The sequence below is a fragment of the Passer montanus genome, unplaced genomic scaffold (genome assembly GCF_014805655.1).
Source record: "Passer montanus isolate IOZ18808 unplaced genomic scaffold, ASM1480565v1 scaffold45, whole genome shotgun sequence".
Lineage (NCBI taxonomy): Eukaryota > Metazoa > Chordata > Aves > Passeriformes > Passeridae > Passer > Passer montanus.
In genome coordinates, this window is record NW_024369373.1 from 10,348,533 (window position 1) to 10,376,055 (window position 27,523).

The window sequence follows — 27,523 nt, forward strand, 5'->3', positions numbered from 1 at the left end:
AGTAGTTCCTCACGCTCTCACGTTCCTGACGTTTTCGTTAGTGAACTATGGTGTTTTTATATTATGGGAAGTGTTAAACTGGTCCTTGTGGTCCTTGAAGCCTGTGTAATAGGATAAGGGAGCATACACATGCCATCTGAATTACTGAGGGGCTGTTGCTCACTTGTAAAGCTTGATTGCATCTAGAAATCAACATTTGGTGCAGAAGCATCTTACTTTGATAAGGTTAACTTCTTTCCTGGGAGTGATAAAGTGTTAAATAAGCACTGTGACTGTGAATGGAGTTCAGGTAATGGTAGCCCCATAAATAGATGTTCTCACTCTTAGGGGAATGGATGCTGAATCCTTTCAGAAGTTTCTCTGAGCACAAAGAACTGAAATCTTTGAGCCTGCAGCACTCGTGACCTAGCAATTAAATAAGCATCCTTGGAGAACATCTGAGACGAGCGGGCAAAATGCAAATATTTGGCATGTGCAGGAGTGCTGTATTGTGATGTTGCCATTGCACACAGTTCTTCCCTATGTCGGCTGTGTGCTTATTCTGGCTCTTGCATTTGGGCCCCACAGTCAGCTGGAGCAGAACAGAGGTCTTGTCCAGGTATGACAGCAGGGAGTCCTCCTGTGCTGGGGCAGAGCAGGGAGGGGAGGCAGATGTGTCCTTCCACTGCCAGCAATGACATCCCTGTGCCAGGCCTCAGGTGGGCAGTCCACAAACTGAACCATCTTTTGGGCTGACTAACAATAAGAATTTCTATGCTGCCAGATCAAGGCTATTCTCAAGTCAAACTCAGCCTTCCTGAAGGGTGTCAGCTTCAGAGATGCCCTCAGATTTCAGCAAAGACACAGATGTTGTAGCAGGCACACACTTTGGTGAGATTCCTGTAACTATCTCATGATCATCACCCTGAAGGATGTAGCTTAAAAAGTCTGTTTTTATTTGCAGTATTTTATCTCAGTGTGCTGGCAAATACTATGCATCATTTACAAAAGAGAAGAAAAATAAGTTAATGCTTCAAAAATAGAAAGAGAGTGCTGTGAGTGTTGATATCAAGGTGTAGTACTAGACTTTGAAACTTTTTCTTGCCCATTTTTTAAAATGAACTACGTAGTGATTTTGGCACAAAGAGTCGTGTGTACCCTCTCTATTGGTCAGTGTGCTGCACTGGGAGCGTTGTGCCAAAGATGCCTGGAGTTGAATGGAATCAAACTTTTGTCCTCTTGCTGTATTGTCTCTGTATTACTGAAAAAGTAAAAATATGCATTTACAAAGCATTTTAAACTGATCATTCTAATGGAGAGAGCAGATAGAGACCAGAGTAAGAGTGTACTTGCATAGCAAATTCTGTGTTCCAACCATATGCAGGCATGCCATGTAAATTGGGCAGAAAACAGGCTGAGTTTGTGAAGGAAAATGGGAAGAATCCAATCCAGCAAAAAACCAAGTGAAGTGCATCTGTGAACATTCTGCCCACAGCTTAACACCAGTGATTTTGTGTGTCTTCATTTTCAGTGCCTGGTATGAAATGCCTCCAAAATTTCAGGAAAAGCAAAGCCGTCACCCTCTTGTCACCAGGATTCATGAAAAGTAGTTAAAATTGGTACAAGATCTTCAGTTGGTTTGGACGATCAGAGTTATCACTCTTGAATGGTGCTGCTGTTCCCTGTGGTTTTCCCAAGCTGCAGAGTGTTTATGCACGTGGGTGGCTCCTGCCCATGCTAAACATCAGCTTTGTGGACTTGGGTGTCCACACATTCAGAGTGATTAACTAGCACAGATAGAAGTGTCTAGTCCTTGACTTGGGTAGTTATGTCTAGCATGTCTCAGAAAATGTATTTTCCTGCTAATGAAATGGGAATTATTCTTACTCTGCAGTGTGTTTTGAGAGTGATTGTGTTGAATGCTATGTACCTCTTCCCTGTTACTTACCACAAGTTAAGTAACAGCATCTACACAGTGAGTGTTGATACACATGGTCACCTGAGCCAACCTAGGTTTCAAGGAATGATGACAAAAATTGAGAAACTGAAAATTCAGCTTAAGTGAATCATTCTCTGGCTAATATTATGGACTAAGAGTGGTTTTGACTTTGTTCTCAGTAGTGAGACATGGAAATCCCTTCACAGCCATAGTGACCAAATCTGTTCTGGGTCCACTGTGCCCTGCCAGGGAGGACTTGCCAAGTCCTAAGGCAGTCCCCAGGGGGCCTGTCCCCAGATGGGGTCTGTGGGACTCCTCTGCCCTCTGTGAACAGCATCATGTCCCCAGATCTCCAGCCAGCCTGGGGAGCCTCTTCCTGCTTCCCTATGGCTCCAGCAATAGACATATGCAACTGAGAGCAAATTTCAGCTGCAAATGCTTGGCTGTTAAGTTGACTTTAGGAAGAAGAAAACATTATATTTCCTTCTGACTTCCATGGCTTCTGCTCACTGCCGAGGTTGAGGAAAAGCCACCAGTGACACCACTTTGAATGCTTAAATAACCATTTAATCCAGAAGATTAGGCAGCCACAGAGGAACCTCACAGCGCTTGGCTTATGCCCATTCTGGAGAGGGAGCAGAAGCCCATGGAGTTTAGTGTCCCCTGCAATTACACTTGCTGTCTATGACAAAGCCTGATCACCTCTTTTTAGCTTCAGCTTCACAGACACCATTTCCCACCAAACCTTTGGGGCTTCTTAGTGAGTGTATAGACGCAGTCTTTCAGTCTTTCTCTTCTGGATGTGGCTGCTTTTGCTCCTTGTTTCTCTCTGCCCACTGCCTAGCTGGGTGGGTGGATGGATGGGCAGGTGAGGATCAAGTGCTTGAGTCAGTTGATACTGGAATCCCTTTTGGAATAGACTTTGCTGTTACTTTTTCGTATAGTTTAGGCTCTGAAAGATAATGTTTGCTTAAAACAGTTAAAGGAAAATGGAAAAGCAAAAGGAAAGGTGGTGGTAGTGTTGTGAGCAGCAGCTGCAGGGCGATGTGTCTGTGCCTAAGCTCAGGAGGCTCCATCCCACTGGCCTCTTCTTCCGTGGATATGCAGCACTGTCAGCTCTGTGGTGGGTCTGTGCAAATTGAGGGGGAGAACCAGAAACCATGACTGCAATAATATAAAGTGAATTTCAGTGCTGTTGCCTCCACGTGAATGTTCTCTGTCCCCTTTTCAGTCATTAGGGAGCAAAGCAAATTAATGCCAACAGAGGCTGATTCAAACCTTTGCCCTCATTTAAGGGATTCCAAAAACCGTGGTTTTGTTACGTGCTGGAGCCAACTGCCCTAGAGCAGCTCAAGGACTGGAGTAGTTTTTGGTGTTTAACCAACATGAAAGTCAGTGTATTGCTAAAATTGGTCAATGACCGGTGCAGATCCATATACCACTCCTTGACTAGGACCAAATTTATCTCTTTTTTGTATTTTTAGCAGACTGGGTTTTTTAAATCTCTCTTTCCAAGACAAAACGTAAAGAAATAAAAAAAGCCTCAGCATAAAAGTAGTAATATAAAAAAACCACTCTCCAAGCAAAACAACCAAAAAGCAGTCAAGGATAAAATAAAATTAAAACATTCCCCTTGTCTGTTTTGAGTAAGGTACATGAATTTCCAACTTGGCTTATTTAGTTTTGGAGCAAAAACCCTCCCAGGTGTATATAGATTTTGATGTTAAAATGAGACATGCATTTGTGTAAGACTGAAATGGTATTTCGGATAACTGCATCCAGAGTTTTTCTATTAAGAGATGGGTCAAAATGGGAACAAGATGGTGGCTTAGAGAGCACAAAATGGTAGGTGAGCCCTCAGGAGGGAGCACACGCCAGCCAAGCTGGCTCTGCCACCGTCAGGGAATAGGACCAATAATGGCTTCAATAAGCTTCTAGCTTTGCCTCTTGTTTTTCCTCTGTCATTCTGGAATTTAATATTATGTGACACGGCCTTTATGCTAACACAGACTCTGAAAAAAGTATAGCCAAGACTCAAGTATGATTTCTCCAAAGAAATGGGTGAATTTCGTGCTCCTCCATTAGTAAACACACTGATTTAAGAAAACCAGAGTGGTGCCCTTCTGTGTAGCACACATTTTTTTATGGTTTGGACAAAAAACTACATTTGTCAAGGCACTGCCTATGTAAATTATATTCTCTGTTCCTAATGCCATATGATGTTACCACTAACATCAACTTAATGCCAGAATTCTGCACTGGACTGGGGGAAAAATGTGAGGAAAGCATAAAATCAAGACTCTTGTGATGCAAATGTCAGTGGAAATATTTATTGGAGCAGGTTGTCCTGAGCATAGAGAGCTGGTCAACAGGGTTTGTGCTTGTGGCTTTGCAGTATGTTTGGATTCCAGTTGCAGAATTCTATAGAATGTGCATTTGAATCCAAGCATAACTTAGCTGAAAGGGTAAGCAATTGTTAAGTGCGTGGAGCAAATAATATTAATCAGAAAATAAAGACATATAATTTAAATTTGTTTGGTGTCAGGGTGACAGAGTGGGCAGGTGATGACGATAAACTTTTGTAATTCAAAAGAAGAATTTCTGCAGTTGCTGCTTTCAAATGCTCAGTCTGTCATTAGTATAACCAGCACTGACTTCAGTACCAGCAGAATCCGGCACTTTTTTGCCTGGCTTGTTGTTGGCTGTTCTCTTAGTTATTTTTAAGCATGTAAGAATCAAGTGGCATTTTTATAATTGTTAACAGGCAGAAGGTTTTAGCTATGTCACTTGCAAGTGCTGAGCACTGGCTCTGACAGCCTTCACAGCAACAACAAATTTTAAAAGCAGTTATTTGTGACTGCCATATCACAGAACATGGTTATACACCAAAATAGTATTTTTTAATTCTGAAAAATCCCTGAAGATATCACTGGGTTTTGAATATGGCAGATGTGTTAGTATGTTAGGATGACGTAAATCAGGCAATTTTTCCTTCACAGGGCAGTTTTTTACTATGATCTGTTGAAACATCCATTTCAAAAACAACCTCTCCATTTACAATGGCGATTTTGCACATGCAGGCTGTGAATGTACAACATTTCAAATACGAATACTTACCAGGAGTGGTGTTTAAGTGTCAATTAAAATTTCACATGAACTTACTGACACCCGTTCAGGAAGAAACTGCGAACACAAATCCCATATTTAGGTTAAAAAGTAGGAAAAATCTCTTTACTAAATTTCCACCTTATGAATTATTTTATAGAAAGCAGTAAGTTCTTTTTCAGCAGTGGAGAAGTCTGTTTTAATACTTAATGTCATAGTGGACCTAGTTTTCTGATGACTTTGCTTTCCAGTTGGTTTGCTTTAGCAATCACAACTTATTTTTGTTCTTTTTCAGTTGAAGAGGGTGAATCTTCAGATTTTGCTTTGACCTGGGACTCGTCAGTGACTCAATCAGGTAAATATTTTAGGTTCTTCTGATTGCAAAAACTGCCAGAAAGCTGCCAGGCTTTTTACAGGAACTGTATTTTGTATGTCACATTCCTGTCTCAAATCCAAGACTACCCACTGCAACACAATTTTTATATCAGTTCCATATGGTCAATAAAATCTATTACACACAGAGACTAATATACTCTTATCCTCCAGAGAGCCATTCTTTCTTCTTGTGGGCACACTGAAACGGGTTGTGATTTCTCCAGTACAACCACTTTGAAGTTTTCTGCAATGGGCACTGTTACACATTCATTCCAATCTAATTACATAAAAGCTGCTTTAATAGGAATTTTAAGCCTCGGTCTCAACTGGAATGTGTGTATTTCTCCTCTTGGAGGAAATTGGAAAGTACTGTCAGGGTTGGAGAATAAAAGTGGTACATCGCCATGGTAGAAAGATTTAAAATTTGAACAAGCTTTTGGTCTGCTTGACAGTGATAAACATGTGTCTGAAGCTTGTTCATCCATGTTAGGTCAATAATCTGTATAAAAAGAGGCTCAAAAATTGAATAGGATAAATTAAGTTTGTCTGTGAAGTATGTATTGGTAACACAAGCATTAGGGTGAATGTCAGATTAGTTTGTGTTTAGAGTAACTAGCCACATCTCAGTCACTGTGCCCCATGTAAAGATATTTTGCTGTGTTTTTAACATTTTTAACATCTCTTTTACATTGAGATGTTCACAATATTTTTGATTTTGAAGCCACTGAGTCTATTTCTCTGCTCTCTCCACTTTGGACTGTGCAATGGTATTTTCTTTAAAGCTCACCAATGATATGGAAACAGCTGAGAAGCTGAGCAGTAATATGAAAACCAACAATGGTGTTGCATTCCTGGTTAGATGGGTTTTGTAAGAGTCAGGGGGAGCCTGGCTCCCAGGGGACACTTCCTTACCACAGTGAGCATCTCTCTGGTCTCGAAGGCACAAGCTGCCTTTGCGTGGCACTTTGTGGCCTTTCACATTGTACCCGCTGCGCTCTCAGATGCATCTTCTGGGGCACTGGGTGCATCTTCTCTGGGCACTCTGGCTGTTTGGAGGGGTTTGTTTTCACTAGTCTCGATAGCAAATATTGCTGCTGCTGCTGCAAACCCCCAGCTGTGATGTGGAAGGCCCCTTTGTGCCTGGAGCTAACGGTGCATGAAAAGAGCGCTCGCCAGCTCTCTTGCTTGACCTTCATCTCAAACAGCACTGCAGTGGAGTTACCGGTGTTATCTATCACGAGTCTGGAAGTGTATTAAATTCAAAATAGCCTGTGGTTCAAAACAATGACAAAAAAAAATTTCTTTGCACAGCAGAATTAATTTGGGGTTGGTATTGGTGACTATGCCATAAGTAAAAGACTGTGAAAGGCTTTTACCAAGTTAGTTGAGTCTCCATTTTTCTTCATTTATTCCCATAATTACAGCTCTCATTCAATACATCGGATGTGGGAGAAAATGTATTGTATGCATGATTTATGGCAGCTTTAGGAAAATGTGTGTTAATTGGGGGGTTTTCTTCTTAAGACGTTTAGGAGCTACAGATGTCAGTCTTGTATGTGTATAAAGATGTGATACCGTATCCTGTCATAGCACACAAGTTGCAGGTTGGAATATGATTGAGGAACTACAGAAAAATCTTAAAAAGCCCAAGTTTGTGGTAGTGTGGCTGTGTGAAGTCACTAGCTCTTGTGTGGTGTGGCTCCACAGCTATATTCAGTAACTGAAACCAGTCCCTCAGTCCCAGTGTGCGAGACTTTCATTATGTTCTTTTATGATCTTCCTGTTTGCATTAGCTTCAGTAGTGTGATGGTGAAGTTCAATAAAGGGTGAAAAAACATGCTTCAATTTCTTGTTTCATGTCCCTTCCTTCCCTGGCCCAAAATGACAAAATTGCCTCCCCTTCCTTAACTCCCCCAAAAGGAAAAAAAACCCCAAAGGCCAAACCTGGGACTTGTTAACTCTGAAACCTTTGCCAGATGTTTCAAATTAACATATTTCTCTCCCTCTTTCTCCTGTATGTGTTTGTACATCTCTCTGTGTGTGCAAACACATACAAAATGACTTCTGAAAAATTCTGTTGGCACTCTGCACAGCTGCTGTGAGCTGGGGGGGTCATGGTCCCAGGGTTGGGTGGTTTGTAGGAACAGCAAGAGCTTTTACAGGTAGAAGGTAAACTTTAAGCTTTTAAAAAATATATAAATATATTTTTCTACTAGTGAAATAACTATATAGGTGCATCTGTGGGGAAAAAAGGGACTTTTGCTGCTATATTCTATTTTGTTCATCTAACCAGTAGAAGCTATTCTGAAAAAATTTTTTGTGACCATGAGTTGAGTCTGCAGTCATGGCTCTTGTCTGGATGGCTCTGATGACCATCTGTGCTTGGTGTGCCAAACACAGGGCTCCAAGCTCGGTGTCTCCTGGGGGAGCTTCTCTGCTCCTGACATGTACTGAGGGTGCAAAACCTGCACAGCCCTGACCACACCATGGTACTGGGCAGGGGCTGTTCATGGGAGCTGCTTAGTGCAGCCCATGGAAACTTGGCTGTGAACACCATGGCAAAAGAAATCCTCTGCTCAGATGAGTCTGTTTGGTGCTGGCTTGGTACAGGACCATCCTTTTTCCTCTGGCAGAGTGTGTGCACAAGTTGCTGTCTGCTCTGGTGTAACTGCTCACTCCTGGTAAAATCTGCCAAGGCAAAACGCTTTGCAAGATTCCAAGCCATGGTATAGTTGCACTGAGGAATTTATTCCAGTACTTCAAATACAGCTAGAAATAGCTTAAATGAATTTTTTAAAATAACAACTACTTAAAGGCTGTGCATAATAACCTAGAGAGAGAAGGGGCAGAGGTTGCCCTTGCACCAGGGTGAGTAATCTGAGTATCCACCAGTACTGTTTAACAATGGGCATATAGCAGATTTCCTTCCTCTTCAGGTTTTGTAAACATCTTTTCCTTAATGTAAAAGGAAGAAAAAACCCTTTTCCTTTCCTCCCTTAATCCAAGGACTTAGTTTGTTGTTGAATAGCTGGTCAGGCGTGTTTTGCTGCCTAAGAGGCAGAGATGTTTTCTGTTCCAAAGGAGCAGTGTAGCTGAGTACTTCTTGCCCCTGCTTTCCCCCCCCACCACCCTTAACACATGTGCAGCCCTTGCAGCCTGCCTGTCTGTCCTTCTCCAAAAGCATCACTGGGGTTGGACTGGGCAGGGCTGCTGGGGGCCAGGCAAGTGCCCACCTCTGCTCTGCAAAAGGGGTTTTGGTTTCTTCGAGGCCAAGACAAAAATAAGGTTCAATACTCACAAAACAAAGGTCCGGTCAGACAATGCTGCATTTCTGTTGCAACACATCACGAGGGTATTTTCTTGAGGAGCAACAAGGGACATTTTAAAGAAGTAAAAAGTCTTACTAAATATATAGAGAATTTAAGGCATTTTAAAGACCTATGAAAGCATTTTATATGGGAGTTGCTGGGGAGTTTCTCATTAGCCTGACTGTGAGGCCCCAGGGAATCTTGGCTGAATTGTCTGGGGCAAACAGAGCAGATTCTGTCTTCTCCTCAGGAGCCTGCAGACCTAAAAGCCTAATTTTTTTTGTGTCTGCTTTTGAGGTAGTTGAAGGTATCTTGTTTTTCTCTGCAGCTACCTTACTGTTACAGTACTGATCAAGAAAGATTTTTGGAAATAGGGAACTGTGGACCGTGTCCTGAGTGCTGGGCACAAATGGCACTGGGTATGTTTCTGTGCACAAGTGTTTGCAGAGCGTGGGGGTTCTTTGCAGTGTTTGCAACAGGAAAGGCCTCTCAGTGCCCAACCTTCCATTAGCACATAACATTAGTGTAATTCAATTATAACATTCCAGAAATCATAAAAATAAATTACAGGTTGGTATTCCCTGCTTTCCCCATTAGCTCCAAATTTCCTGTCCCTGCCACCGAGCTCGCAGCAGCAGCTGGGCACACGTGTGAGGGACATGTTAACACAGCACAGCATGGGGAAAAAAACCAAAACACAATATTTTAGGACACAGATATTTGATGTTTTTCTGTTAAGATTTCTCCCCCGTGTTTTTTTTATGCAGTACACCATTTTAGATTTTTAATTGCATTCTGCAATTTCTTTCAAAGTTTCTCTCCTTTCAAGGGAAAGAAAAGGGGAAGCAGCAGCTTTTCAGAAATGAACCACAAAATAAAGGAAAACCATCCTGTGGTCACTCATTTTCCTCTTATGCTTTGCATGGCATCTCCCAGCTATGTAAATCAAAATTTTCACTTGGTATCTCTAGAAGAGCAACATCTTGACACAATTTGGAGACTTTCTTTTTCTGCAGGGCTACCAGAGCCCATGCTGGGGTGTTTTTAATGCTGTCTCTGCTGCTCAGGGCTCGTGTTGCCTGTTCCCTCCTGGCTGTTCCCTCTGTTCTCCTCCCCTTTCAGTCTTCTGATCCTGGTGCTGCATTGTTTGTTCCCACTGTTGAAGGTTTCTGTTCTCCTCTGTTCTATAGAGTTGGGTTTAATTTTGGCTTCTTGGGAAAGCTGGGGTCTCATGAAGCAAACAGAGACTCACTGTTGCAAGTATTTTTGCCTTAACTTTTTCCCATTTTCTGTTTATTGTGAGAAGTAACAGAAAATGTATTCTCCTGCCTCACCTTTCCCTTTGGGGAGACCTGTTTTGTCTGCACAGCTGCTTGTCCCCTCAGCTTCTCTCCAGCACCCTGGCCTTGCATGGGCCACTGCCTGGTGCCCAAGAGCAGCAGCCTGCCAGGGCCCCTGTCCCTTGTGGTGTCCCAGTACCCAGAGCTGTCCCTGCCCTCTGCCTCTGGGCATGGGCTGTGTCAGGAGCATTCAGGGAGTTCAGGTGAGGGAGACTCCACAGACACCAAATTCCTGTTCTCTATTCCTGCTTGCATTGGATTTTGTCTCGTTTAACTTCTAATTGCAGAATGCAGAAAAACACAACATGAAATGCTGGGATGTCTGCTGCTGGGCATTGGAAAGGACAGTTGCAATTCAGAGGGCATTAGAAACCTGTTATTTTGCAAGTACTCTAAAATTACCTGTCCTGAGTGTCTTCACAAGCTCAGATATCTTCTAGAAGTTGATTTCATTAGTAAATCAGTATGAGAAGATTCTGATTACACTGGGTAAGGATTTACAAAGAAATAAATTTAGCAAAGAACTTAAAAGACCTTGGTAACTTTTTTAGTTGAATATTTTTCAGTATACTGTGAGCTGGTTGGCTTTCTTGTGTTGGTTTAAAAAATGGCATCCTTGTCCCTGCGTTGACCTGTGGGATGCAGCCCAGTCAGTATAGTCTGAGATTCTCAAAATTTTAAACATCTGTTCTGGAAGCATCCAGAACCCAGAAAAATGCAAACAAGAAATAAAGTTTGGAATGTTTGCAGCTCGGGTTACTGCATTCCCCGCTTATAATAAGTTGAAATTTTACTTTCCTTAGTAATGAGTGGGTTTTTGCAATGTCACATTATAATGTGTTCTTTTTAGAAGAGGAAATGAAAATAATTCTCATTTCCTAATAAAATTTATTTTTTAGCATTAATATTTTACAGATAAATACTAATTCATATATATTTATTTAAAGAAAGCACTTTTGATAGTGTTTTGTCAAATGGAATATGAAGTAATAGGAAGTACCTGATACTCAGATAATATGGTAGATGAACATCCTAGATTGATGTAAGATTTTTGTGGCTGGATAATACAAAAAGAAACAAAGCAAGTAATTCCAAACCCTTCCCAGATTCCTCTGTTTGTGGGAGTCAGGGCACAGCTCTGTATCTGCAGGCACGAGGGCTTCCTGTGAGCAAGCCTCTGCTCCCAGCACTCCCGGGCAGTGGATGTGGGGCTGCAGGAGGGAGCTGTTGGCTGGAGTGACAGGACAGTTCCTGGGGGTCCCTGAGGTCCAGGCAACATCCTGCAGCTGTAGCACCTCCAGGGGAAGGAGCAGTACAAAAATGGGATTAGCATGGCACGGCCCCGACACGTGTGCGTGGTGTGGAGCAGCCGCCCCGCCAAGCTGCGGTTCTCCAGTGGAGCGGCGCCGTAGGTGTTCCCCTCTTGTTTGGGGAGGGAATCTCCGGCAAGAAGGAGTGATCTTCAGATGTGAACACAGCATGGGTGTCAGTATTTAAATTAGAAGCACACACCTGTGTATTATGGCCTTTCTAAGAAAATACTTACTATTAAAAATGTTAATTGGGAAAATTATAGCGATAGCACAGAGGAGGAGAATTAATTTCCATGGTACAAGAGGCGAGGAAAGAAAAGCTCGTTTCAAAGTGAGCTGTCAAGTTCTCCCCCTACTCCATCATCCAGACTTTCCCAGGCTTCTTAAAGACAATGTACACAGGAAAGCTGGTCTGCTTAAAGGAAGCTGAGCAAGTGTAGTGCATTGCAGCATGTCAATGTCTAAAGCCATCCATCCTAACTGCTACAGGCTGCAGCTGTAAAAGGGAGGATTCCTGCAGGCTGCAGGGTCACAGCCCCACCTGGCCTTGTGGACAAGGCCCCAAGGACTGGTGTGCACTGGGATGCCAGCAGTGCATCAGGACTGGTATTGGGCAGCAAGGTTTCAGTCAAGCCCAGGAATACCTCTGGGGTCATCAGGGTAACCTCATCTGAAGTATGTGAGCTTGGTGTATGTGCTGGTGTGGGGCTGCTGTGGGTTTGCAGGTGTTCCCATAGGGTTTTCTGGCACACACAAACGTGCCACCAGCATGGATGGTTGCATACTGATGTTCTGGGGTGGGCAGGGGCCAACTTCCCCAGGGCTGCATCCCTGTCTTGCCAGCATTTTTCTCCCTCTGACAAATGTACTTTTTATTTAAAGGTGTGTCTGTTGGTACTTTATCTGCTGGGAGATTGTAACACTGTTTCATTTCCTAGCACGCGCTGAAAGTCAATCCCTTTCAGGGGTGGACCATCAGGAGCAGCCTTCCTGGCTCTCCTGGGCTTGCTTGGTCTCCCCCAGGCATGAAAATCCTGGTGAAGGATCTGCCATTGAGCTGGAGTGAGTGCTGGAGTAGAGGAAGGCACAGCACCTTCATATCTTCTTCTTCTTCTTCCATTCCTGTGTTTCTTTCAGTGGTGCCACCTTATTCTCCCTTACTGCAGAGTGAAGGGCTGTGATTAGATAAGCATTTTTTGTGTTTTTAAGTGGAAGTTGTATCTGTTGTTTATGAAATTTCAGGAGCACAGCTAGGAGTAATGGGCTAAGGTAAAGCAAAGGAGATGCTAGGCTGAATATCAGGAAACATTTCCAGGTAGTGGGATCTAGTAGCCTGGTATCATCTTCCATTACCTTGGTAATTACAAACTAGACTGGACAAAGCACTTGAAAATACAGTGTAGGAATGGTCTTACATCAGCAGAGGGATGGATAAAATCAGCTGATAAATCCTTCTCATCTCTAATTGATCCAATTCTGCTGCATTCTGGATTTGCTAATCTGCAGATTTGAGCTGACAGAATGGTCAGGCAGATTGTGCTTTCTAGAGCTTATTTAAGTAAATATTTTAATGTAGGATCTCAAAGCACTTGCAAATGCTAATTAAGCCTCCCAACCTAGGAAGAAGTCTTCCTTGTGCCCCACATCCACACTCCTTTGCATTATTCAGCATGCACAATGCTGCAGAATGACCTTCCCCAAAGGGCTCTGGCTTTGGAACTGATGGGCACTTGCCAGCCCGTCCTGCTTTGAGTCATTTCTGCAGGTCAGTGGCTTTGCTTTTCCAAATCTGCCTTGTCTGGCTGGTAGGAGTGGGGGAAGCTGAAACTGTGCTGCTGTAGGAAGTGATTGCAGTGGTTTTACCTTTGTGAAAGCAGACAGCTGGAGAGTTGAACAAAAGTCTCCTGGTGAACAATTTCTTTGGTTTTCACAGAAACTTGTTCTCGTTTGACTGGTTTATACTTTGCAGTTGTAACTGGTAGCTCAAAGCTCCCAGCCTGAATAAATGTAGAACAAGAAAAGTAGAATATATTATGTTGGTCTGTTGCTTAAACAAGAAAAATCAATAAAATATAATGCCACAGTGGTGGATCCCCAGTAATCATTCTTCTTAAGAAAAAAACAAACCATGGCAGTCATGAGAATGGGGGTTTATAAACAAGGTTGTAAAAGAAGAAAAATAAATGGAATGAACAAGCTGCACTGCTTTGCGTTCTGCACTAAGAACATTGATACGAAACTCTGTAATGAAGAAATGTGTGAAATTTATGATGCTTTGCCCAAAAAATCTTTGCTTGTTCAGTACAGGAAACTAGAATAATTTGGGTTGGAAGGGACCTCTAGTGGGTCTTGCTCAACATTGACCTGACTTGTAAAAGTTTTGTAGCCTTTACTACGCTATTTTTGGTTATATTGTCTTAAGCTGTTTAGCTTATCATGGACCAAGAGTCCAAGTATACTGTAGTATAAAAATGTGTAGCAAACAAAAATTAAGGCCATAATAGGAGATATGTTTGCATTTCTGTCATTCAGTGTCTAAGTAGCTTTTTTCCAGTCTCACTACAAGGCATTACGATGTCACTCAAAATAAACCAAGCTCATCTCATAACCTTGTATTTGTTGTGTATAAATTCAAATGAGGTAATTGTTAAATGGTACCATTTATAATGAGATTTTAGATACCCTATAGCTCTCACTCGGAGACAAGTGACCTTTGTCTTCTTTGGGGCTGAGTAACAGCGCAATGAAGATTTAATAGATGTGTGCAGAGATCTGGCAGTAGACTGGGGTGTGTGTGGAAGAGGTGCTCAATATGTCTTGCTCTACACATTTTTGAATTCCTCACACTTGGGACTGGAGTGCTGCCTGCTGGTGTGTACCATACTCGTGCTTCCTTTCTCCCTTGGATGGCTTTGGTGTTTGCTAGTAGAAATTATTAGACAGTCACAAAACACTAAAGAGAAAGGAAAAAACCCACACACTTTTCTTGGAAGCAGTTTGTGTTGCATAAAGCTCCGACAAGATCAAGCCTCTAATTAAATTATCTGGCACGTGGGCAATTCTGTTCCGAGATCTGCTGAGCTAATGTGTAGCCATTAGCTCATACAGCCACCAAATCAGAAGTACCAAAGAGACAATTTGCATAGGGCCACAGCGTGTTTTAAAAAATTCTGGTGAGTTGTGAAGCCTGTAATGTTAATTGCCAGTTAGCACATTGTAATTGCTGTAATTATTTGCAAGTAAAATGATGTAAGGGACTTAACATTGTACTTTTCTTTAACACTTCACATGTTGGTGATCCACTAAATCTCCCACTTAAGAGTTTTGCTGGTTATTCTAAGAGCTTGACAGCCACTTGCTGAAGTCTGATCTCATCCACAAGCTTGCCATTCTGCCTGTTGGCTTTAATACTGAGCGGTGGCTCTCTGAACTCTATATTAAAAAAAAAAGGCAATAAAATAATAGCTGCAAATGTCTGCTGCTGACCAGTGAGAGCATAGCCAGCCCTGCAGCCGGCCGTGCTGGAGCCCAGCTGGGAGAGAGCCCTCAGCACAAATTGCCAAGTCTATTGCCTCCCACCGCCACGCCGCGGAAGTGGGCCAAAAGCTCCTCCGTATGGGATTAAAGGGATGTGTAATAGATTAAAGATCAAAAATGTTAATTAAGAAATGGTCTTTTCTAATAAGATGCCTTCAAGGGCATGGTACCAAAAATGAGGCAATATCTCATTTTGGCACCAGCTCAGGGTTGTAATGAAGCTGGAGCAGGGGGGCTAAGGGGAGAAAGAAGGGATGCCTCCTGTTCAAGGCAACTCCTTCAGAAGGGGTAAATCAATTAGCAGTAAAAATGTAAACATGTGAGTCAGAATGAGCTTACTCTGAATGCTGCTGAGGTACATGTTTTAGCTTGGCCTTTCCTTGAGGATAAGTTGGTAGTTTGTGACAGATAAACAAGGACTACCTTCAGCTTACTGGTATTTAAACATCAGCCTGGTAATTTGGCTGAAAATAACCAGTCTTGTTGAAAGCATTGATGTATTTGTAGTGAATCTGTTCAATATATTTTAGTGATGTAATAATCTAGATATAGAAAATTTGCTGTCTTTGTTGCTGCATTGAAATTTGTATGTGTAATGTTTGGGTAAAGGCATATTTCTCCTCAGAAAAGGGAGAGCTGCCACCACTCTGCACTCTCATGTTTCAGGCTTCTGCAGAGGGGAAGCTTATGTTTTACAAATAAATTGATATGCAAGTATTGCTGATGTGTTTCAAACACAAAAGGTGCTTTTAAGAGCAGTGAAATAATATTGCATTGTTATGACTAAAGCTTTTCTTTAAACTTGAGTGTTCTAGTCAGTGAGCCCACTGTTACATTTTCTTAGTGAACTCATCAAAGCTCCAAAAGGAAAACTCAAACGTTTAACAGTGCTTTTTCCTTGTGGTAGAATGATGGGATTGCACATGTCACATCATCCCAGTTTCCCCTCCAAGTGCCTTGATAACTGCAAGCTTCAGCCTTTCTGAAGGAAGTTATTTGGCAGCATAAAATGGAGGGACTCTGTAGGCAAATTTCTGCCCTGATAGTTGGAAGTTTTTGCTTGGATAAAGAAAACCATTGATATGGTGAGATCTCCATGTAGTGTGTGTATGTGTTTTAAGGCTCTGAGTGTTGTTTGAACCAAAGCCAGAGAGAATTTTCAGTCTGAGTGGGAAGGTGCTTGCTGGTCGTGTCCCTCTGTGTGCGCAGTGAGCTAAGGCCGACTGAAGCACCTTGGTAGAAAAAGTCATCTGAGAAGGCTTTGAAATTTAGATTTGTTGCTCTATCTCTGTATATTTTATTTGAATCTATTGTCTTCTCCTTGAGAGGAGAAATTATGGTTTTCCCCTGAAAGGCTTTTTGGACCCCTTGAGCTGGGTATGGGGTAGACTTGTGCTTATTGGTATTATTTAGCTTGGGTAGGGGCTATAGGTGACTTAGATGACACTAAATTCCTGTGCCCTGATTTTGTCAGACGAGTAAATACAAATGGACGTAGTGGTTGTTTCCATTCACAGAAAGCAAATCAGAGAACTATTTCTTTCTTATTCAAATAAGATGTTTTTGTGGTTTGTAAATGTATCATTTTGACAGACTGATTAGTTCCATCTTGATTTCACTTATGGTTTTTGTTAAAAGAAATGTGTAACTTGGACTTGAATAGCATTCCCCCAAGAAGGGCTATGTCAGGCCATTCCTGCTGACACATCAAGGAGATGTAATTGTAGCAACAAAAATATCCATGCCTTTTCCCGACTATGAAGCTTGCTTAAAAGTCTATAAGACAATATTTTGAAGTCTTCCTTTACATAATTTTGACCATAGTAAAGACAGATAACTCTAGTCTGTCCTTCTTCTTTCAGTGACAAAAGGGAAGATTTCAATTTTGCACTATTCATTTAATCAAATATTTGCAGAGAAATGGTCGATCTGCAATGCTGTCATTACTTTCTACAGAATGTGTTTCCATTATTAAAACTGAGAAAAAGTGGGCTTAAACCTTGATAGCAGTTTATATCAGACTCTCTGCAATTAGCACAGAAGTCCAGAAGACCATTTATTCTGCTAAATGAATGAGAAATGTTCTGTGTAAAAAGCATTTGGCTTCTCTCCCTTGTTCATATTAAACAAAATACATTTATTGCCAAATTTCCACAGTAACATCCAAGAAGCATAAAGAAAATCAACAGGGCTAGTGAAGTATAACTGAGAGCAGCATTTGGTCTACAATCCTATGAAAGAAAGGCTGTGCAGCAAAAACGTACTTTTTCTGATTAAGGTGAATTTCAGGTGGAAATCTTGCACATGTTTGTAGTACTCAGATGGGTAAAACAATTTCCAGACAAGATGTTTGCAAAATCTACTTTGAAAAAAAAACTTATTTTTTATCTTTATATACTGTATGTGCAAATAGTGGTGAAGACATGCGGGATATAATTTCTGCAAATGCTCTTTGAATCTCAGGGTTTGTGTTGTGATGAAAAAGCATAGATGCTTCTGTATAAAAGAACTAAGTTACATTTCATTTTTTGCCTTTAATTCCAAAAAGTGGTGCTTAGTGTTCATGGTGTTGTGTGTGAAATTAAGTAAGAGTTGATTTAATGAAATAAGAATTTTGTTCTTCATCCAAAATGGTTTTTAAAAACTGGACACTTTTTAGGGGTTTTTTTTATTAAAAGAGGTTGTATTTTAAACATTTTTCTGAGTTGCAAACAACTCAGAAAAGCTACATCACAGGCACTGTAAGAGCAGCAGAGCTGACAATGAACTATTAAATAAGAAAAGACATCCTTAGAGTTAAGTGATTTTTAGCTTGATTCTGTAATGAAATAATTTAAAACCAAAGCTGGTTAATGAAACCTGTGGCCAGACAGCATAACTGACCAAGAATGTAGGGAGTGGAAGAGTTAAAAACACACTCCTGGCTGTGATGGCTGTAAGAGCAGTGCAGGGGTCCAAAGCAAACCCCTAACCCCTTTTCTGTACCCACCACAGACTGCTGAAAAAGCTGTGGAGTAACATAAAGTTGTCAACTGTCCATCTTCCTGCCAGTCAGCAACTAAAGCACAAATTCCATAATGCAAGGAAAAAAAGTTGGGACTAGGTTCCTCCCCAAAAAAGTGCCTCTTAAAAAAAGGATAATTTTCTTACAGTTACTACTTTTTACCTTGGCAAAGTACACAGGGAATGGGGCTGCTAAAGAGCACATCAACTAAATTAGGGTTAATTAGAAGTTCTCCCAGATAGCTGGTGCTTCATCAGCAACAAAGCAGCATGTAAATAAATCTAATTTCTCTCCAAATAAACTCTTCACAAGCTTAATTACAACAGCAACAATATCTCCCCCTAGCCCCCCCTTGTTCATTAGTGGGAGCGGCTCATTATGAGCAGTATCTGGTGAGGGATATCATGAGCAGGCCAGAGCTGCCCCTCTCACAGGTGTCCTTCGAGGCCAGGAAGAAGTGGAGGAACTTCCAGCCTACCTGGAAGAGCTCAATTAAGGTAATTCATGAGAAATTTGAGAAGCAGAAAGCACTGATGGAAAAAAAAATCAAAATATCACCACTATATTCTGGAGAGACTTTGTTAATTACTTAAAGTATTTCCACTATTTGGATTATTGGCCGTCTTAATTTCTTCACCTTTATTATTCATTTGTGAGCAAAAAATATGAACTTCAGGTTTTATCTGTCCTTTTAATTCTTTTTTTGCCATCTATTGTTCTCATGGTAGATTCAAGGGCTCTTCCAGCTCCTGGTGCTCTGTACAAACTGCTGTTTCCTGCTCTGAACTTGGGGCCTGCTGAATGAGAGGAGGGGCTGAAGGACGCCCAGCTTTAAAATCATTTTAGCTTTATGTCATTTAAATGTCTTTTCACACTTTTTTTACCACATAGGGCTAGAAGAAATAATGCAGGAAGATATTAAGGAAAAAAGTGTTATCACTGCTAAAAGGATCACCACACTGGAGGACAAGTGCAGCTCACTGCTTATTCCAGGGATAAAAAACTTCTATCCAGAAATTAGTTATCACAGGGAAAGTGCAAACCTGGGTGCCAGTTTCAGCTGGGTGCAGAAGTGCTCTGCTGAGGGCTCATTCAAAGGGATTAACTTATTTCATTTGGTGCTTAATACATTGTCCTCTGTGATTTTAATTTTTTTTTTCTATCTAATACTGTTGAAACCAGTGAATTCCTTATTACACAGTGTCACGTTTCAGCCGATCCTAAATTAATAAATGAGCAGCAGCAGAATAGCATGCAGCACAATTCTAACAGCATGAGCTGCACAGAAGTATATTTCACTTAGCTCCAATTTAAATACTCTGCTTTGCTCGATTTAATTATGTGAAATTACTGAATTAATGGCTTTGTCAAGTGAAACGTGTAGGACTTCAGAGTTCAGTATTAAGGAAAGAAATTAGAAAGGAAATCTGAGGTACATTAACTTTTTTGTGTGGGCTTGTTTTAAACACAAACTGAAATTTAACTGAGCCCACGGCCCAAAATCTCTCATTTTGAGCCCAGGGAAGAGAGAAGGAGCAGGAAGTGGCAGGAAACTTCCTGAGTCATCCCTTGTTGGCTTGTGGTGATCTCCTGGGTGTATCTGCTGGGCAGGTTTGGTGTGTGTTTTTGAGCAGGAGCTGGCCAGGGGAAGTCTCTGGAAAATCCAATGGTTCTCTAATAACTTGGCCACCTGTTAAACACCCTTTCCTGCACTGCACAGTTTGATTTGCTTATCTCTCTTCTGGTTGCAAATCTTGTTATAACAGTTGCTTTTTTTCACGTTCATTAACTGAATTCTTTTGCTGTGGTTTGAGTCCCTGCACCAAGACACGGTGCCCAGCCTGGTGCTTGGTTGTGCAGAGATGCACAACGAGACCTGAGGGTAATGTTTCTGAAAGCTTGCAAGCCCTGCTCTTCTGAAGTCATTGGGACATGTAGGTGCCTAACTTATTAATTTCCAGTTTCATGGGTTTTTACTACAATCTGTTGCCACTTGTGAGTATTAGCCCCCTAAAACACTTGGGCTACCTACAGATGTCCCTCCCAGCCATAGCTGGAGCAGTGTAAAGGTGCTGTTTTCCCAGTTTCTGCTCTCTGTGCTGCTAGTACCCAGCTTGGAAATCTCCCCTTGAGCAGTGTGACCCTCTGCCAGCAGTAAGTGAAGAGTCTTAAGCATGTGTTTGGGAGAATGTGTCCTTTTCCTCAGGTACATTTGAAAATGTAAAACCACATACCGTGGGGTTTTTTTCCCAGAGCAAGCCAGATTTGTAGAGAGAAAGTAATGGGGTTTTTTTTCCTCTAAAAATGATGTGGGGTATTTGATCAGGCTATAAAACCCACAACTAAGTGTGGTCCAGGTTCAACCCTCTGTGCCCTGGGTCAAAGCAGGAGTTTTACCTGAGAAACTAACTCCACCAACCCAGCCCTGCTGAAGCCTCTCAAGTCTTTAATCACAGTTTTGAAGACTTCCAGGCACAGTTCTCGCAGAAGTGGGTCCCTTCTGTGCTTCTTCAGCCACACATTTGTCATTCCCGATGGAAAATGATCCAGGCAGGTTCTGAGCAAACCAAGACCCATGAGAAGGTCAGTGAAATAATTATTGCTTTCTCTAATTTGCCGGTGTGTATTTTTCTTCCTACCCCAAAATATTTTTTAGCTCTTGTTCCACTTTTTCCCTCTGTATTGATCCACCCCTTGGTTCCTGACAGTTTGCAGAGAGCTCTCTTACTCTCTCAGTCCTGTGTTCTGGGGTTTTTGTAGGTATAAAAGGAGGAATAGAAATGCTACCTGTAGGATTCCACCAGTTTGTTTTGTAAAAGACATTCCTTTTCAGCAAAACTTTTAAACAAATCCATATTTCAAGCATGGGAAAAGTGCATTATGAAAGGAAATACATTCAGGGCCTAAGAAGGTATTTTTGTATGGAGTCCTTGCTCTGCTTAAACTTGCTCCTGAGTGCATACATTGAAGGCTGTATGCTGAAGACACAAATTCTCCAGGACCAAAACTTCCTACAGAAAGGCCAGTTCAAACTCCTGAACCTTATGGAGGAACAATAAAGGAATCTGCATTTTGAATTAGGCAAAGGGACATCAAAATACCTAGTGGCATTTAGCTTATGGTAAATTACATCATCTGTAATTTTTCTCTCTTTGAAAATCAACAGGTTTATTTTAATAAAGAGTTCCAGCAGCTGCTATTTTGAGCAGAACCAGTCAATACCTTATTTTTGCATTTGATATGCAGCTGCAATAACAAGCCACATGTGAATTTTATTAAGCCTTCTGAATATTCTGTCTGTTCAGGGAGCTATAGATTTAAGTTTTGCAGATATCTGGCTTTACCTTGAAGTAAAAAAGCGCCAAACAACCAAAAAGCCACAAAAAGAAAAAAGAAAAAAAAGGAAAAACTCTCACACCATTTCCTCAAAGAAAGGAAAGGGTTTGTCATGCCCATGGATTAAAATGTGATTAAGAAGTCCCATGTTGGCTGTGAGTGGAATTCCATAGAACTGCTGGAAACAGAACACTTTTCTTCAACAAGATTTGAAAAACAATAAGTTGAGTTTCATTAAAATATTCATATGCCTAAATAAAGTTTAAGTGCCATTTTTCTTCTGAAAAGTTACATGTATTTATTAGAGTACGATGGTCAATATTATTTAGCAGTTGTATGTGGAAGGGAAAAGCACTTTTTTATGATGAAGTGCACTTCTCTTTGAAGTTAATACTTGCTGCATTCTAATTTCTTTGTGCATATGAATGAACTTTGTATCTAAAATCCATGCATAGAAAATGGATTTTAGATCTGTTTTGATTTGAACTTCATTATTGAACTGAAGGTGGCAGCTACTCCCATTCAGATGCAGCTTTGGAATCTGGAAGTGGACAGCAGCATCCTTTTTTGGAGGCAGATAATGTGTTGCGTGGCAATCACATCCTGAGTAAGTGGGTAGAGTCTTCTGCAGATGGCTGTTGAGCAGTGTGGGTGCAAACACGTTTTCTGCTTTGGATGCCACAGGGATGCACAAAGCAGATCACAGGGCTGTGAGCCTGTCCTTTCCAAGGAGGCCCCAGTGCAAAAGGGGGTGCTGCTCTCCTTGCAGCCCCGTGGGGGACAGTGTCTGTCCCTGGCCTGGGGAGGGCACCCTGAGGGTGCCCACGGCCAGTGGCTGGGCAGTGTCCCACGGCCGGGCGCTGTTCCAGCCAACACTTTGGCACACTCTGGACTGCTCCGCTCTCTCCCTTTCCTTGCCTTCCCTAAAATTCACTTACAATGCTTTTTGTGTCGGGAAAGTGTTTACATCCCATATTTATCCTGTTAAACTGGCTGCCAGACACTGAAGAGCTGATAAACACTCTGTGCTGTTAACACTATAAAGTACAATCCCACTGCTGCTTGCATGCAAATAAATAATAATAACTCAGCTCTTTGTCCGCTTTTCGGCATGTAAGTGCATTTGTCACATAGCATAGTAACATCTAAATCATTTTAGTAAAAGCACTAGAAAGGCTGAAACATTACCTGCAGCTATGATTAAGAGGAAATTTTACTGTTTGGTGGTGTTTATATGATTTCCTTATTTGATTTTTTAAAAAAAACACTTTTAAAATTATGTGATGCTTAATCACTGTTGCTGGGTTTCACTTTTTAAAAACCTTTCACTGAGTTATTTCACCTTCCTAAGGACTGAGGGATTGGACTGTAGGCTAAAAGTTACTGTGAAATACTCATTAAATCTTTTCTTGCAGCCATTACAGACACAGATATCTTTTTAATGTGCTTGGTCAGTTTTGAGGCCACTATTTTTGTTACTGCCCATAAATCAGTAGCAAGTCTTTTTAGTGTCACCAGTGAAAGGTTAATAGAAGTCCATAATTTTCAGACATATCTCTTTTGATTAGCTGCTCAGAAATTTCCTTAAAAAGGGGGTGTAAATTGTTTCACTCCAAAAACTGGAGACTGTGTCCAATTTGTGCATAAATTGAGATTGTCTTTCTAATAGACTCTCTGGAAGGTGTGGGGTTGCCTTCAAAGTAATGATTTAAACATAAACTGACCCTTGATGAGGGAGCTGGAGTTTCAGTTTAATGTGTTTCTGCAATTTTCCTTTGCCTTCAGTGCCTTCAAATTCCACACAAATAATTCCTTCATAACAAGTGCCTTTTCAGAAGATGTATGCTGCTGACAGTTAATATAAAATTATTGCCCCTGAATGCATTTTTGTAATTACTTCCCAGAGAACTGTCTTTGTGTTAGAAGACATTTCACACTTTAGTAACATAAGTGTTTGGGGAGAACATGAGTAATAATTACAGGCAGTCTTTCAGTGAAAATAAACCTAAAAAATTATAAAAAAAGCTAATGTTAAAGTTGGATAGAGACAGTGAGGAATTTATTCATCACATTATGCCTGTCTGTATATTTTCCAAGTTTAATAACCCTTCAGTAACTAAACTTAAAAAAACCCATAAAGAACAGAGGAACTGCTTTCTAATTTTTAAGCAATAATGAAAAGTGACATGCTTCTAGAGACAGAATAAAGAAACTCAATCTGAATGCTCCTATAGGAGATTTCTGCTATAATGGAAAATGAAATGGCTCACAGTTTGATCAATAAAAAAATTAACAGCATTTATTAAAAGGTTTCTCTAGTATGTTGACTAAAGGATACAATGGAAGTCTTGATCCAAGCAAACCAGGGTAGTAAGGTGGGTTTGTGTATGTGAGTGTGATGTGTAAGAATCACTGACTGAGCAAAGCCAGTGGGTTTCAGGTTAGATGCTGGGTGTACACGGTTACACTGTTCTAGAGAGCTGGAGCCAGGACTGGCTGTGTAAATAACATCATTCTGGGAGTTGCTACACACAGCCCAGCAGCATGGAGAATTTGCATGGAGGCAAAGATGGCAGAGTCTTGCTTTCTCTGGACAAAACAGGACAGTTTTACCATACATACATACCTCTAAATAGACGTGTGGTGTATCTCTACAGCAGAGATAACAATCTAGATATGTGGGTGGGTTTAGGTGGATGCAAGGCACTGCAGGGCAAGAGGTTTACATGTGTGTGATACCTGTGACTGCTACAGGAAAGTGCAATGAGCTGCCAGTCCTCTGCTGCGTGTTCCTGCCACTTTCCATGCCTTTAAACTCCAGGTAGGCACTTGAGGTTTTCTTAAACTGTTGCTAATTTGAGAAAATTGCATCCTGTGTGAAGGAAGATGGACATTTTCCCTGAGAAGTGTTGGTGTAAGTAAGCTAAGAGAAGGCTGCTGAGAGGCAGCTGTGGGATGTGCAGGGCTGTCAGCACCAGTTCTGTGAGTGGTGCAGGGCCAGCAGGAGCAGGTGCAGTGCTGGTGCTGGCACCAGTTATTCCTGGGGTGCTTGGAACCCCTTTCTCTAAGAGTATCTGTACCAGCAGATATAGGAGGAGATGCTGTACCCTGCTAAATTGGTTTTTCTTTGCCAAGTTGAAGAATGCTGAGAAGTTTCCATTTACTTAGAAATTATTATGATTTAATACAAACTGGAGTGTAATAAGGCTCTGTTGTGAAATGTTATCATGTGTGCTTCTTAAAATCTCTGACTTCTGTATATTTTATTGTTAACACTCTTCACATAAAATAGTATTACTGGTGTAATCTGTGCTTTATCCCATGGGTTATTATGCAGAGATACCCAGCACTGAACGCTCTCCCTCTTCCCTTGCCTTTCCAAAAGAAGCTCTTGCAGCCACCATTGCTGTGTGTTGGAGGCTGCTGTCAGAGGCAGACAAATGACAGCTCGTGGGGGCTGCAGCGGCCACAGCCCTAGGAGGGCACGAGGAGGTAACAATATGCAATTTTCATGGTTCGAGGGTAGCCTTATCCTACTGTTCTTCATTACAGTACTGCAGTGAGATCAATTTTATTAAGTTGTAAGTCTTAGGAGGCCAACACCATTAACTACATGCTGGACCAAATAATTTTTTTGGTATTATGATTGTTTTTTCCTCTTGTTGAGGGAAGGCAAGATCTGATGTGTGGATCTCAGAGCATTGCACGGCAGCTGAGTGTCAGCAGGACTGTGTGCCTGCACTTTGCTCGCTTGCTCTGTTGTGTAGTCATCCCATGGGATTTACCATTGCATGAATATACTGTGGTGTTCCATGCATTATTCCTTTCTGGCTCTTTGTTTATCAGCTAGGCACCTTTTTTCTTTACCACATGTGGTTTGACACCATGTGAAAGTGGTATGCTGCACTGCATGATGGAGGACCAAACCTGCTTGCCTTTGATGCACATAGTGATGATTTGATGTGTGGAACGAGCTGCCTTTGATTCCTGGTCCTGGTCCTAGGGCTGGGGTGCAATCCACGTGTTCTGACCTGCTTTGCTTGGCCAGAGCAGATTTTTGGCAGCTTTGTGTGGCTATGGTTGCAGAGGTTACAGCAGCTCACAGGAGGGCCCTGGCCCTTTGAGAGGTAGCACACACATATGTCTATGTTCAAAATAGAAGTGTTTGAAAAAGACATTTTTTGAAATGTTGAAGAGTAACAGAGTGGGAGTACCCAGCAAAGGCAAGACTTCATCCTGTGATGAAGATTTCAGTTTAAGTTTGTTTGTGATTTAATTACTGAAACACTGGTGACTTTTTGGCATTTTTTCATTCTTTGATCACAAGTACAGAGAACTTTGGACTCTCTTTCTATGTTACAGAGCTAAAGACAATACTAAAATGTAACAAACCACATAAAAGTAGAAACCTCCCCCACACTGATTTGGCATTTGACACTGAGCAAAACATTCACTAACAAACGTTTAGATTAGGCTTTTCCTTTAAGTCATTTGTCTCTTTTGTTCTCACTTCCTAATTATGGATGAAATTTCCTTTCCTTTTGTCTTGCTGGGGTAGCCCTGTGGCCGCAGGGCAGGAAGGCTGCGCCCCTGGGTGGGCACTGTGGGGCTCTGCCAAGCCCCAGGAGGTGTCAGTTGTTTGCCAGCACCCATCACTCCTCCAGCAATTAGCTTTTATTTATTCAGTGCCATGTACTTTTGTCACTTGTCTTGCATCTCAGGAAAACTTCTGGAAATAACTGTAGTCCTTTGTGAGACCTTTGTTTGTGAGACCAATGTGAGGAACAAAGAGATTCCTCTTTCCCACTCTTCATTTTACATTTTTCCTTCCAGCTGCCAGACCTGGGCAGTGCATATTCATGTGTGTGCAGATGTTTATGTGGTGCTTTAGAGAGTGTGACTTTGCAGCCTTAGCTCTGTGTGACAAAGTTTCTGGGATAGAAAGTGCTGCCTAGCACTGCATCAATGGGTGCTTGCTGAAAAGAAGCAACTCTTCATGGAAGCCCCGTATTTGGACCTATTTAAAGCCAGGCATGACCCTGCACTAAATAGCATGTTCCTAAGAGCAGCCCTAGATTTAAAATAAACCCCAGCTTCAAAAATCCACAGGCTTAAAAAAAAAATAAAGAAAAGCCCCAGAAAATTTACTGGCACAAAGATAGAAAGGCTTGCCTACCCTGTAATGTGTTGACAGAATAAAAAATTCAAACTGTCCATAATTGATTCCACAGATGAAAAAATAAGCTGAGGTTGATTTCCTTTCAATTTTTCTGGCCCATGTGTTGCAAGGTGTTACCCATTTCCAAGTGTTTCACTGGAAATTGTAGGTAGACATCAGCATCTCTCCAGTCTGGCTCTGGCCTTGCTCTGCCTTCAGTCCTGCCCCACTAACCAAAACCCCAGAGCAGTTTGCTGTGGCTCCCGTGGCTGGGCTGTCCCTGTGGTCCTGGGCTGAGGCTGTGCCACACTGAGCTCCAGGCACAGTCCTGGTGGTAGGGCTGTCAGTCCCAGGCTGACTGAAGCAAGGGAAATCTGCTCTTGAGCTGAACATGGTACATGTAATCTGTTTTCAAATATTTGGCTTTAGGAGCACGTTGTTCCTGTAACAGAGCTGTTTTGAGCACAGCTCAGAAGGCATTTCTACTGACTGCAACTTTCAAACTGGGCCTTCGGGAATTCACTTTTTCAGCTTTGCCAAGTTTGCCACATTCCTTGGACCACCAGGTCAGGCAGGAACACTCCCAGTTCTTGCTATGTCTCCTCTGAAATAGTAACTTTCTAGAGCATAAACTGGCTTGTATAGAAAAACCAAGGGTCATTAACAACATTAACTTTAGTGGCAATTAGAATAACATATTCCTGACTGTTGGCCAGATTGTTTAGGTCATAGGGTAAAATATTCTTCTTGTGTAAAGCCCTGCAGACCTTCCACTGTGCTACAGGGGGAAAAGGGGGAGGGGGGACAAAAAAAAAAAAAAGAAAAGAAAAACAAAAAAGCCCCCCCCACCCTGTTTCCTGACATTTTGGGTAGTGAGGTATACTTCTAAGACTGACCTCTCAAATTGTATCTCCTCTTACTCATAAAAGATTGTTAGAACCATTGTTAGATATGGCAGGGTCACTTAAAAATTACTCATAACACTGAAGTGTTACCCTGTCTTTGGAACCGATCAGTGATCATTTATCCTGGTCATTTATCCTGGTGCTGCCTGCAGTTCCCTTCTGCTGGCATTTGCCCACAGCCTTGTGCTGAGCACACCACACCAGTGTGAGCTGGGTGCCTGTGG

General features: G+C 41.7%; 1 protein-coding gene across 3 annotated transcripts in view; it reads left to right on the forward strand.

Annotated features, from left to right (window-relative positions):
• The window catches only part of ZNF423 (zinc finger protein 423), a 226,971-nt gene that overhangs the window by 36,242 nt on the left and 163,206 nt on the right, over positions 1-27,523 (forward strand). For all 3 annotated transcript variants that reach the window (XM_039721420.1, XM_039721421.1, XM_039721422.1), the window contains one exon: positions 5,319-5,378. In XM_039721420.1, the coding sequence (XP_039577354.1) occupies positions 5,319-5,378 (60 nt within the window). The remainder of the gene's footprint in view (positions 1-5,318; positions 5,379-27,523) is intronic.